Source organism: Chiloscyllium plagiosum, chromosome 19, assembly GCF_004010195.1.
Source record: "Chiloscyllium plagiosum isolate BGI_BamShark_2017 chromosome 19, ASM401019v2, whole genome shotgun sequence".
NCBI lineage: Eukaryota > Metazoa > Chordata > Chondrichthyes > Orectolobiformes > Hemiscylliidae > Chiloscyllium > Chiloscyllium plagiosum.
In genome coordinates, this window is record NC_057728.1 from 41527180 (window position 1) to 41539990 (window position 12811).

The following is a 12811-nucleotide window of genomic DNA, read 5'->3' on the forward strand; positions in this document are numbered from 1 at the left end:
AACAATAAAATATAAGTTTATTATACAACCAATGGAAATAAAACAGATTAATCTCAACTATCTACCTAGAAGATAAATTCAAAGATTTCCAACCATACAGTAAAAATATAACCACATGAATCCTCAAACAATCCTTTGTAAATTGAAAAGAAACAATATAGTACTTGTATGGTACTCAAAACACCACACCTGAGATTCACACCAGACTCCTCTTCCTAATACCTAGGTACGTTTAAGTCACTTATGACTTAAACTTTTAGACTGGACCTGCAGAAAGATTCTTCCTGCAGCAACCATACATCTCAGCCTCAACGTACCCAGCTTTAAGTAATCTCTTCAGGATTTTATCCCAACATTTCTGCTCCAGGACTTGCACTTATTCTATTGAGGTAACCTACTTTTCTCCATATCCACCCCTTCTCAGGAGCATGGATCTTCTCAGCCATCCTATTTATATGAATTTGCAAGACTGTGCTACTGAAAAGTACAACTAAATCTCTCTCTCGGCTATGGGTGTCTTCCTCAAGTTTAAAATAAACACTCTCCTGATATTTTAACTGGAACCAGTTTACCTTGTTTGGTCACAAAACTCTACCAATGTTCATAAAAAACAACTACAGGTAATTATAAAATTAATTAATCCTCCAAAAATATTTTTAAAATCACCATGGCTACAGAAATATTTACAAGTCATCTCACAAAGCCAGAATCAAGAGCATATATATCAGCTTATATCACAGAAGACCCTTAACCCTTGTGGTTACTATGGATCTAGATATCCACGAGCTCCAACATACTCCTGCTGCAAATTATTTTGATTCTGTTATCCAATTGGATCCAAAAGTATGGAATATCACTCAATGATTATCATAATTGTATTATGGCATTTACCCAATCATAATATGACATTAACATAACACTTTCACCTCCCCAACACAAATTTCAATCAGATGGGAAAGTGGTTGAAAACTGAAAACTTATCACCTGCTTGAGCAACTAATTAACACTTCAAGGGTTCAGCTGTCAGGTCTGTCTCCGCTTTTTGCACTATTTCTTTCTTTGTAAAAGGCCAGAGAACATCTCCCTCGCAGCACCAAATGGACTCATTTATCAATTTCCCAGATAAAAGTAGTCTCCAGCTGTCACCTTTGTACAACTTATTTTACTCCTTATATTCTACGTTCTGTAACTTAACTTCATTTTCTCACCTATTTCCACACCCTTGATTCCAGTGCCAAAAACCTACTGCTTCTGCCCCTGAAGTTTCAATAGTTTCAGCATTCACAGTATTTCAGATACCTACTAATTTTTGTACAAAATAATTCATTCTGGTTTCACTCTCTACCTCTGTTTTGAAGGTTATACCCTCTTATATAGGATTCTCCCATCAGATCAAATGTTTCTGTGTACCTAACCTAACCCTTATCATGTAGAACATGTCGATCAGATCATCCTTTTACTCCTTGACAGTACAGACTACATTTATGCAACATGTCCACTTGACGTAACCTCAGCGCCAATTAAGTAATGGTGAACTTGCATTATATCTAGTTCAAGGTCACTATATATTTTGAGGCTTCTGGTGCCTATAACTGAACAAAATATTCAAAATTGGGGTCGAAAATTCTGCACCATCATTTCCTAATCTTATCATTTTGACCTTCTTGAAATAAAGAAACTATCCGATTAAACAAAAAAACAAAGAAATGTGGTTGCTAGAAATCTGAAACAGAAATTTAACATCTTCTCATAGCTGTGCTTTAGCTTTTAGTAGGTGTCTACACGTACCTTCCTTTGCTCTTCCATAACTTCTGGTAGCACCAGCCAATTCAACTCTGACTCAAAATGGATAAATCCAATTGAATTCCCTATGCCAGAGTTCCACTTCAACCAGTTTACGTTCCCTTGAAACCTCTAGTTACTATCAATGCAATTTATTGTCATCTGCAAACCCAAATATACAATTCTGATTTTTCACCTAAGCCAGTGATGCCGTATCACAGAGGATATGACTTGTCACATACTGCCATTCAGAGATATTCTCTTTATTCTTACTGTCTTCCACGTCCCATCAAATTGCCAAGTTCTGTCACAACATTAACTACAAAGCTGTACTTTGGGAGGTCAGCATCAACACCATTCATGCACATTCCCCTATAAACAATACCAGAGACCACTTTAAACAAAATACAACTTGATTAGTCCGACATGATCTAGCCTTCACAAATCCATGAGAACTCTTCGATCAACCAATGTTTGTTCAAGTGCTCAATCATTCTGTCTCTGATGATGATGTGGCCGAACAAACAACTCCTTGTGTTTCTGTATTCCTGCAGTGCAAACTGCTGAGGTGGTGTTTCCATCATTTACATGTCTTCAGAAAGCACTCACCACCTTATGGAAACTGACTTGCTGGGGAAGTTAGGAACGAAGCAAAGCGTATTCTTTAGAAGCTGTCCGCATTCCCAAACTGGTGAGGGTCAATATTTTCAATATGAAGTGTCCTGTTTTTATACATTACATGATATAAAGCAGCATTGAATAACCTGAAACATACTGATTAAACTGTTACGTTAAATTGAAGGAAGCAAAGTATTTTTTAACAGCTTAGGAATTAGTACAAATATTACTGACAATATCCATGGTGTTCCTCACAGGAGGTCCGAGGAGAGACGAAAATATAAGTAGTATCACAACCTTGTGTGTGCAATGTATTGTTCTGCTGTTAATGAGCTGTGTGTCACCTCCTGTTCCTTTAAAGCTCGAAGGTCACATTGATGTAAATAGGCACATCCTGTGGTTGATTAGAGGCTAATTGCTGGGGCAATTTCTCCCTAGATTGACAGCTGCTTGTAAAACTCCCCAAAGTCAGAAGACAGCAACAGAAAATGATTTCCCTTACTTTCTCTTTTGAATATATTTTCAAAGTGGAACACTGATGCTCATGCATAACCCAGGGCAACAGTCACATCTTGTTGTTAAAACCTTAACTGTAAGATTGCTTTAATGATTTTTACATTGTACCATTGATCTTCTCATGTGTGACATAAGTATGACAAACAGCTATTTGGTATAAAATTCAGCACTAGCTTTTTGAATAACTAAGCTTTAATAGTTTCTGTTAAAAATTTCCAAACATTTCTTCCTAGCAATCAGATCAATGTGGAATTTCAAAACAATTATTATTGTATCTTATTATACCTTATTGTATGAGCGAAAGCTAAACTAGTGGAAGACTTGGGCACAAATCAGAAAATCTAGCAATTTGCATGATTCTATTCACAGGCAATTCATTTCATAGCTGCAATTTGCAGCTAACTTATAGAAAACAAAAACTAATTAAATGCAGTGCATTACTTTCAAGCCCAAAATAATGGAAGAACTTGGTGCACCATTCAGATTTGATGATTCAGGACATTTATATTTATACTGGATGAATTTCTTCATCATGGCTGTGGTGTTAAGGAGAAGACTGAGATTTCCCTGCCAACAGAGATAGAAAATGTGTATAAGCTCCCCAAATGACATTCACATGCTGTAGCATTTGTCGAACCAAGAGAACAACCATGTTGCAATCTCAGTCAGCTATGCAATAGTAAATAGCATTGAAACAGCATGAAGGGAATCTAGAAAACATCCAGCTGCAACCCCAAGGTAGAGTGGCCACATTGGCAATTTCTCATTATTGAATGGAATGGTGGTCTTCCAGAATGTTTCTGCCTCTGCAACCTCCCCCAGCCACCACACACACAAAATGTATATAATTTGCTCCATGCACAGGTTTTCAGAGTTAACTTCCATCTTGAAGCACCTTTGCATTCCCCACACCTTCAGTGGTAGCACTTACCATTTTAAAATTGTCCAGGGACCCACCAATTCCACTTTCAGATTCCCACGTCAAGATAGGACAATGGAACTAACATTTGGCAAATGTGTATCCTTCATTTTTTTCTTTTTTTTGTTTAAAATTTTGTCCTTTCAAATGTTTTGACTCCTTGTTAGGATACCATCTCCTTCAGAAGCATTTCTTCAGGTAGTGATGCAGGATACGAGATTTGTGTATATTTTAATATAGTTTATTTTTATGTTTGGATGGCTGAATTTTGAATTAAATGATATGAGTTTTTCCTGTATGAAGGGTGCAATAACTAACTTGTGAGTATTTCTGCAGCCAAGCATCTAGATGGATACATGAATAGGAAGGATTTAGAGGGATATGGGCTAAATGCTGGCAAATAGGACTAGATCAGTTTAGGATATCTGGTTTACGTGGACAAGTTTCCACACTGTACATCTCGATGCGTCAATAACTTGATAGATAGGTAGTTTCCAGAATGATTGGATTTGTGTGTTCATCAGGAATGCTTATGGCTGAGCAAGATGAACAACAGTACATCAAAGTTTCTGTTAGAAATTTCTGGACTTGGTTCTTTTGAAGATTAGGGAAACACCCATTGCTGCAAAGTCAAGATTTTTCTTTAGTTTCAGTTTGGGGTCATTCTGCAGAAGTTCTTGGATGAAGATGGATATATAAAGCAGTGCTCCTGAGAAAGGGCGAACATGGTTAAAACAGATTACCTTACAGCACGGTATTAGTAATAATTCTACACTAGATATGTTTGAATAAAAGCCGTAAGAGGTTATTTGAAGCTGAGAATGTTTAAACACAGGTGTATGAAAACTCTAGAAAAAGGCCATCAGACTTTCTGGAATGCAAGTTGAAGTCACAGTTAAATCAACCAAGATGTTAACAAAAGGGATTCCCTCTAGTATGAGTACTATGCACCCTTTGAGACCAGTGGGATTAGGATTTATTGTATTTCAAAAATGTCTAAACTTGGGTCATCTATTATTCATTTGAGCTTATTCTATTTAATTTTTGTTTCTTTTATGAAGTAGACTTCCTTTTTTAATTAAACCAAAACAAAGCAATCTATAATCTATCAATCCATAACTGGGATCTGATCTGTCACAATGTTAGAAGCTCAACAGTGAAGGTGGACTGGCAATTTGACGGCCATGGCACCGCAATTGAATGTAATCCTCTGCTAATGCAATATAAATGTCTGCACGTTTAACAGTGATCAGGAGTGAGAAGACTGCCTTAGTTTTCCATCCATTCTCCAGGGAAGATCATTTTTAAGATGGCAGCGTTACATTTAACAGATCTCCTGACCACATGCCAATGTTTAAAATATGAAGAAACATGAATATTTGAGTTCTTTAATAAATTTGATAGTGTATACATTTTTATTGGAACCTCCCCATAAAAAATTAATTTTTTTTTACATTGAATGATTTACTGATAGCTCCAACTATAACTCAGCTTTAATGAACTGTAACATTGATTGTGTCTTGAGTTTATGAAACTAAGGGAGATTATATTCAAAGGCTTTAAATACAAAGGACTTATTTCAGTTTAAAACTGATTATAAGTGCTATTTCAACTAGTTTGAGAAAAACAATACTAAGGTGGAGGTTCAGAGATTTTGTTCACACACTCAAATTGTTTTGCCAGTATTAAAATGACAAAGTCTAAGAATCAACATGGGGATCACAGAGGTTCTTACATTTATTTGTGCTGAACAGACAGTGATAATCCATGAAAGGAACCTTTTCAGCAAGCAAGCATTTCCAAGTACAATCAGACAGTTTCTCTAAGTGAATAGCAAAGCAATAAAGTTAGACATTTAAGGTACAAGGAGAGAAGGTTTTGCTGTCTAACGTTTTCAGACTCTCCTTGCAAACCAAGACTACAATTTGTAAAATAGCAGAATAGTTAAATGTCCAGTCTTATTTTGAGGTGACCAGTAAGGAGAGAACAGTCATATAAAATTTATCTCCCAAAAAAATAAACTATTTATAAAAAATTTATGATGCTCACTCTGGTCTACTGGCCATAAACAATGGAACAGGTTTTCAGCTTGAAATTGAGGTAACAGTAGGCCCCAAGAGGTAGTAGTGTGTAATTGATTGTTCAACGTACAGAGAAATACATGATAAACATCAGCATTTGAGAGGCTTCGCAGGGCAAAATGTCCAACAAGTAACCAAAGGCTTCCTTAATATGCATTAGACAAAAACAAATTTCAGAAGGTTCTCTTAAGTCAAAATTCATGGAATGACATTTTAAACAAATCACAATGTGTGATTTTTAAAATAAAACATAATGCAGTCTTTGTTGGAGGTTACAATTGAAGAAAAGAAATTGGCAAAAATGCAACTTGTTAATAACACAGCTTACAAAGTACAGACGGATATGCACCATATTGTCTGAACAGCCAGCTGAGAATATGTCAAGGTTTTACAAATTCTGATGGAAGCCAGAAGGAATCAGCTTTGGTTGTACTTTGACTCAACACTAAAGCCTTACTGTCAGAGATTCTCCTGAGAAACTACACCCTCCCCATCTCCCTGGCCTAATAAATGTTAAAAGTAGCAATATTGACAAGCAGAAAGCAAGATAAAACTCTACATAAGAAGCATTTTAAAAATACATCTGGTTGAAACATTATAAAAATGAAAGAGAAAATCACATGTGTAAAATATATGAAAATATGAATCAAGTATGTTTCTTACAATCTACTAATTTAAACACATATTCTTGATTGAATTATACAAAAACTGAGCATGTTGCTTCCTACTTACAAAGCTTCAAGTTTGCTTTGAAGGTTTCAGAATAGAAAGTAATTTAAAATGCTTTTGTAGCCAAGGTTAATTTTTTTTTCCTTTTTTTTTACAAAAATACTTTGATTAGGGATTAGTTGCAGTCCTAAAATTTTAATAATATTTTAAAACTGATGCTGATAGTAACAAGTTCATTTCTTTTTTAATGTCAGGAGGTAGGTTTTGGTCAATTGATTAGTCCATTTTCCTTGAATTCATTTGAGGTACAAACCTGGACAGTTATATTTCAAACATTACTGATAAAAATGAAAAAATCAAAGCAATAGAGACATTTGTTAAAATCATTGAATAATTCAGTTAAAAAATTGTATTCAAGTTAAAAGTATGAACAGAAAATGAGTTGTACAAACTGGGATTGAGAAAATTGTAAAGTTCAGCAATTATATTGCAATATAGAAATGCTATCAGGTATTCTTGTCTCCTCTTTTAATATTTAGACTGTAAAAAGTAAAATGAATTTCAACAAAATTCAGGTATCAGTGTTTAACCGTCCATTAAACCAAAAAAAATTATCCTGCATTGTATGTGTATAGCAGCATGCACCCGAGACACTGTCAAACTAATTGATTTAATCAGAGGTAGTTACAGATAATAGGGTAATATTGCAACTGTCACTAAAAGTGCTGGTTTAACTGAGTATTCATATGGATTGATTGGATGGAGGAGGAATGATTTGAAGATCAGTTACACAGCGTGTGTTCCCAAAAATCAAGAAATGTGTTTGCTCGATCCATCCACATGGCAGTGCATCAGAGGTGAAGTCACCTTTATATGTGGTTCTTATTGGCTGACTGATGAGGGAAATCAGTTCCCTTTTCAAGTTTCAGTGACTTACACTGAAGTGGAATTTCTTGATTTCTGTTTGTATCCCTATGGATCTGTAAAAAAAATGTCAATCTTTCATCCTTCCCTTCAGTTAATGAACATATTTTTTCGGTGTTGAGTCAACAGCAGAATTAAATACATATATAAAAAAAAATCAGCCCTAGGAGTCTTCCTGAAATTAGAGTAAGTGAAAATCAATTTAACAAAAAAAAAATCTACTAAAAGGTTTCTAGAAGAGCAGTGCCTAGCCCTCATCTTTGGTGTTTTATCCAGGCTGTGTACTAAGTCAAGGGGTGGGTGTTGGTGCTGTTAAATCTCATTCGCTTTTAAACAGAAAAGCTGTTTCTCATAAAATGCCCATATTATGTGCAATGTGTCTGATGTTTTCCTTTTGCATTATTTTGTGCATTGCAGTGAAAAATAAACTTTTTTTTTGACCCACTCACCCTTACTTAGCAGCTCAATAAACTATAAGTATGTTAAGAATTAAAAAGAAAACGGTAATTAAAGGTTGTATCAATAATCTGTGTCCCCTGTGTTACAGCAGTTTTTTTTATCATTAAACCTGGGACTGTGAAGGGATTACAAAAAGGTGGATAGCAAAAGTCTTTCAGAGGATGCATTTCTCCCCAGAATAAAGTGGACAGACCAATGTTAACTGGGAAAAAAAAAGTGGTCAAGGTAGTGTCTTCTCCCTTCAAAAGACCCAACTGCTGAATGAGGTAGAAGTAAAATAGTGTGGGTTCTTAATCTTCCTCTGTGGATTCTTGCGAGGACGTTCCTTCACCCTCTTCCTGCAAACAAAAACAAATTCGCATTATGTCAGACAGCTCCTTCAAATAATATTCAAGCCCTCCCCTTCCACAATGACTAGTTCTACAAATAATGCTGTTGTTTTTTTAATTGCCAAGTATTTCGGGAGGCCTAAAACCGGACATGCTTAACCACAGACATGAGAGAAAGTGCATTGATTAAATTCCAGTTAAACCACAATAAATCTTCTACAGCTGATGTCATCACCACGTCTGCAGAGCTTAAAAAGCCTTGAATTTATGCTGAAAATAGGTATTCATATAACTGGACATTATAAATTATTGAATCCATTTATCAAATATTTGCAACATTAAATCTAACGAGCACTCAACATTCACCTAAGATCCTTCACCCAACCTAAAATAACCATGTTTCCAAAACAGCTAAATACTTTACTTTTATTTGCTCTGAAAAAATAAAGCAAAAGACTGTATTATGTGGTTTAACATTTGTCACCTCATAAACTGAGAACTGCCAAAGATGACCACCTTAAAATGGCTGCAACAGTTTCATAGTTAAATAGATTTGATTTTCCACATGGCTTCATTTTGTCTGGGCTGCTAGCTGACACAATTTATAACTCTCTTCCTTTCCCAGGCCACTACAGTACACCATTCAGTAAAGCATGCCTTAAAGCTTGTCTGCATTATATGACCAAGCTTCCATTCATTAGTGTTTGAAACACTTCAGCTGTGAAGGGGCTCCTAAATGCTACCATGTGTGACACTGCTGCACAAGAGCAGCATGGAGAAAAACACTAGGTTTTAATCACAGGCCACTGCTCCGCAAACCCTTTTTCAAAGATTTCCATGATCCCAAAGACCAAATGGGTGTAAATCCAGGAAAGAAATACACAGTATTAAATGAATGGAGGACAGTTTCAACATATTACTTTAGCTGCATCCAGCCATCAGATTTCACACCACTTTTGTTTAGTCTGCTTTGGGTTATGTGGGAAATGTGGAGTGCATGAAGTGAAGGCCCCCTGCTAACCTAAGAGCCTCAAATATTTAATGCCAGTAGGCTAATGCCTCTTGACTAGGCTGCAGGCCATGACCTTGAGAGAGTCTCTGGGGGACAAGTAACAGAGAAAGATGTAGCTTGATCAAAGCTTCAGATGGACTAAAAAGGGCAAAGTCAAGTGTCAGCTGCCCTGTGCCCCAGCCTCTTCAATTAACATTTAGGCTCTAAAAAGACATGATTATCCAATACATATGCATATTTCTTGCCAAGTACAAATAAGCCGACAGGCAAGAAACTGGCTAGTTCACTCAAGTGCGATGAAATCAACTTCAGAATTTCCTCTCGAAATGACTGTACTTGACAGTCGGAGTCTGGTTTGTTTGGCAAACTCTCCAAATACAAAGGGATCGAAGGATCTACGATGGGGTTCGGGCTTGAACAATCTGAACGGTCTTGTAGAATGTTTCTCAGGTGAAAACGAAAGTAGAGATTAGTATTTCATTCATATTCTTGAGCCATTACGCAGCATGCGTTATTAGCAATGTTATTAAAGGAATACCTACAGGCTGAAGGTATCAGTTTATCACTAATAATGTTAAGGGTCTGACAGGCTCCTAGTACAGTTTTTTGGCCAAAGGTTTCAGCTACTCAGGTAATATAAAGCCTCTACCTGGAATGGGTGTAACCAATCATTCATTCTGCCCATCTCAAAACACTGCATTTAAAATAGCTGCATAACACGCTAGTGCCTTGAAGTCTCTTCCAGTTGGCAGGCAAATAAATACTAGCACATCATCCGATATCTGTTTGAAAAGTTACGGCATGCCTGTTGGCACCCACATTATGGATGCAAATTACACGCACTATACAGTACAAAATAACCTTCAGCAATGAACAGAAAACTAAATTGGGGGAGATTTGGCCAACGTTACTGGCAAAAATACCTGGAATAGTCTACATTTGAGAAGAAGTGGTTATCTTTCAAGCCATTAATGTTGAACAGTTAGAAATTATCAGAAACTAGATGAGCTAAAATGATAATAATTCAACTGAAAGTAATAATAGGGATCATGACTATCATAGTTAGAAAAGAAAAATGGCAGACAGAATACCTGCTCTTTTGAAACTGGATTACATTTGAAACATGACAACATCCACCACCACCTTATATAAATTTATCTGACCTCTAAAATTCAGAGTTTTAATGTAATGTGAAACCAAGTACTTTGTGAATATATTAAATACATCTTAATACTATTGTAATGGAAAATACACCTAGTCCAGAAAAGGTTCAGAGGAAGGTCAATAGATTATATTTTAAAGGGCCTTCAGTTACCAAAGCTGACAAGAGAGCTGCAGCTTTACACTTCAGAAAAATGTAGACTTTCAAGGGGTGTGATTCAGATCTTTTAAATAATGAAAGGATTAAACCTGCTGCAAGTGAATAGGCTAATTGAGCTTGATAGATAAGGGTGAAGCAAGGGACATCATTAGAAGTTATGAAAATATAGGAGTAGGTTTGCTGCTGGCTTCTATTTCATTTTGCAGAGAGTTGCTGATTTCTACAAAAAGTGGCATTGATAGGCTTTGGGAGTTGGCAAATTTCCCCAAATTGGCAGAATTGTTCAACACACCAGAATGAAGCAAGCCTGAATCAACCTGTATTATCTTGTCCTGCTGTAAGCATTATGGCTGAGCAGTAGGAATCATCCTGGTTTAGAACTCTCAATGCCACGTCTTCTGCTTAACCTACAGGGATTTAATTCAATTTCTATAGTTTTATTTCCAAATATTTCTTTCTTTTTCCACATTATTTTCCTCGCTAGTCTGTCTAGGTGTAGGATGAGGAAAAGATTAATCTATTTTTGGGTGTTCATCAATAACACAGAAACAGCCTGGTTGAGTAGCACACCATCCATTACCTTTGCTTCATCACTGCTTCAGAGTTGCAGCAGTGTGTACCATGTACCATCAGCAACTCCCCAAGGCTTCATCAATAGCACCTACCACATCAGTGATCTTTATCACCTCAAACAGTTTCCCAAAATGAGAGCTGAAATTTTGGGGCCCCAAATTCTGAGGTAGCAATGACTTTCATGGAGCTGCACTATTACTTTAACAGGCATCTGTCCTTCCACAGCTACTTCTCCTGGATCTTGTTGGTTTCCATTGTGCACTTAACAGTTTTCCACCCTCATAGGTCTCTTGTCGTCTACTCTACCACTAGTCCCTACGCTCTCAAATTTCACTGAGGGGCTGTGACAAAGTTCATGGAGGAAAAACACTGGACTTAGATGGAAAAAGGCAGCAGGGCATGTGGGAAGGCCACAGGCTGCAAGGTCCGCCTCAAACCACATACAACCCTGATTTAGAATTATATCATTGGTCCTACAATGTTGCTGTGTCAAAATCCTGAAAATCTCATAACAGCATTGTGGGTGTACCCAAACCAGATGGAGTGCTGCGGTTCAAGACGACAGCTCACCATCACCCTCTCAAGGGCAATAACATGGGTAATAAATACTGCCCTAGCCAGCAATGGCCACCCTCCATGAAATAATTAAATATACCGGGAAGTGTGTTGGACTGGCCCAATGACAACTTACTCACTGATGAAAACCTCTCATTCAGTTGAGAAATATCAAGTCTGTGCTTGCATGACTCTGCCAAAAACCACCCAAGGTTCCAGTGTCTGATAATTATCCAGTGACCTCAGCTGGAAAATGTGCTTGTATGCAACTCTTGAGAGAACAGGATCTAGCTTGGTTAGTTTTGGAACCGGGCTTGGTTAGTTCTCACTATTGCCTGCAGCATCACCTCCTTAATACCATAATGAAGGAAATAAAACCCACTTTCAATCCTCACATTATAATGAGATATGCATGGCACAGCACAATTCCGAACACTTAATGGAAAAAAAAACTTATCACTAGTCATCAAAAAAGACTTTTCTTAAAAGAAATGCGCTATCTAAAGAAAATGGAAAAAATAAGTAATTATATTATATGCACGATGAGAAAACAAAATGTAGTGATAGGAGTGCAGATTAACAAAGGTTACCTGCTCTGTGCAGATAAAAATTCCTTCAAAATAAATGTGATTAAAAAGAGACATCATCATCAGATATTTGACTGTGGAGATCATTCATCGATCATAGATGATCATTCATAGATCCCCTACAGTGTGTAAACAGGCCATTTGGCCCAACAAGTACACATTGACCCTCCGAAGAGTAACCCACCCAGATGCATTCCCCTACCCTATTACTCTACATTTAGCCCAGACACCTAACCTACACGTCCTGAACACTGCGGTCAATTTAGCATGGCCAGTTCACCTATTCTGCACACCTTTGGACTGTGGGAGGAAACCGGAGCAGCCAGAGGAAACCCACGCAGACACGGGGAGAATATGCAAACACCCCACAGACAATCGCTCGAGGCTGGAATCGAACCTGGGTCCCTAGCGTTGAGGCAGCAGTGCTAACCAGCGAGTCACTGTGCCGCCTTGGGTATAGATCTGG

The 12811-nt window shown here is 37.1% G+C and overlaps 1 protein-coding gene across 3 annotated transcripts in view; it reads right to left on the reverse strand.

Moving 5' to 3' along the window:
- Window positions 1-5225: 5225 nt before the first annotated feature.
- Window positions 5226-12811, reverse strand: part of hmga2 (high mobility group AT-hook 2) — a 196074-nt gene continuing 188488 nt past the window's right edge. The window contains exon 4 of one of the 3 annotated variants that reach the window (XM_043709647.1): window positions 5226-8306. In XM_043709647.1, the coding sequence (XP_043565582.1) occupies window positions 8210-8306 (97 nt within the window). In that variant the 3' untranslated portion in view covers window positions 5226-8209. Of the gene's footprint in view, window positions 8310-12811 lie in introns of all 3 variants that reach the window. The other 2 variants (XM_043709646.1, XM_043709651.1) reach the window with 2 other exon arrangements.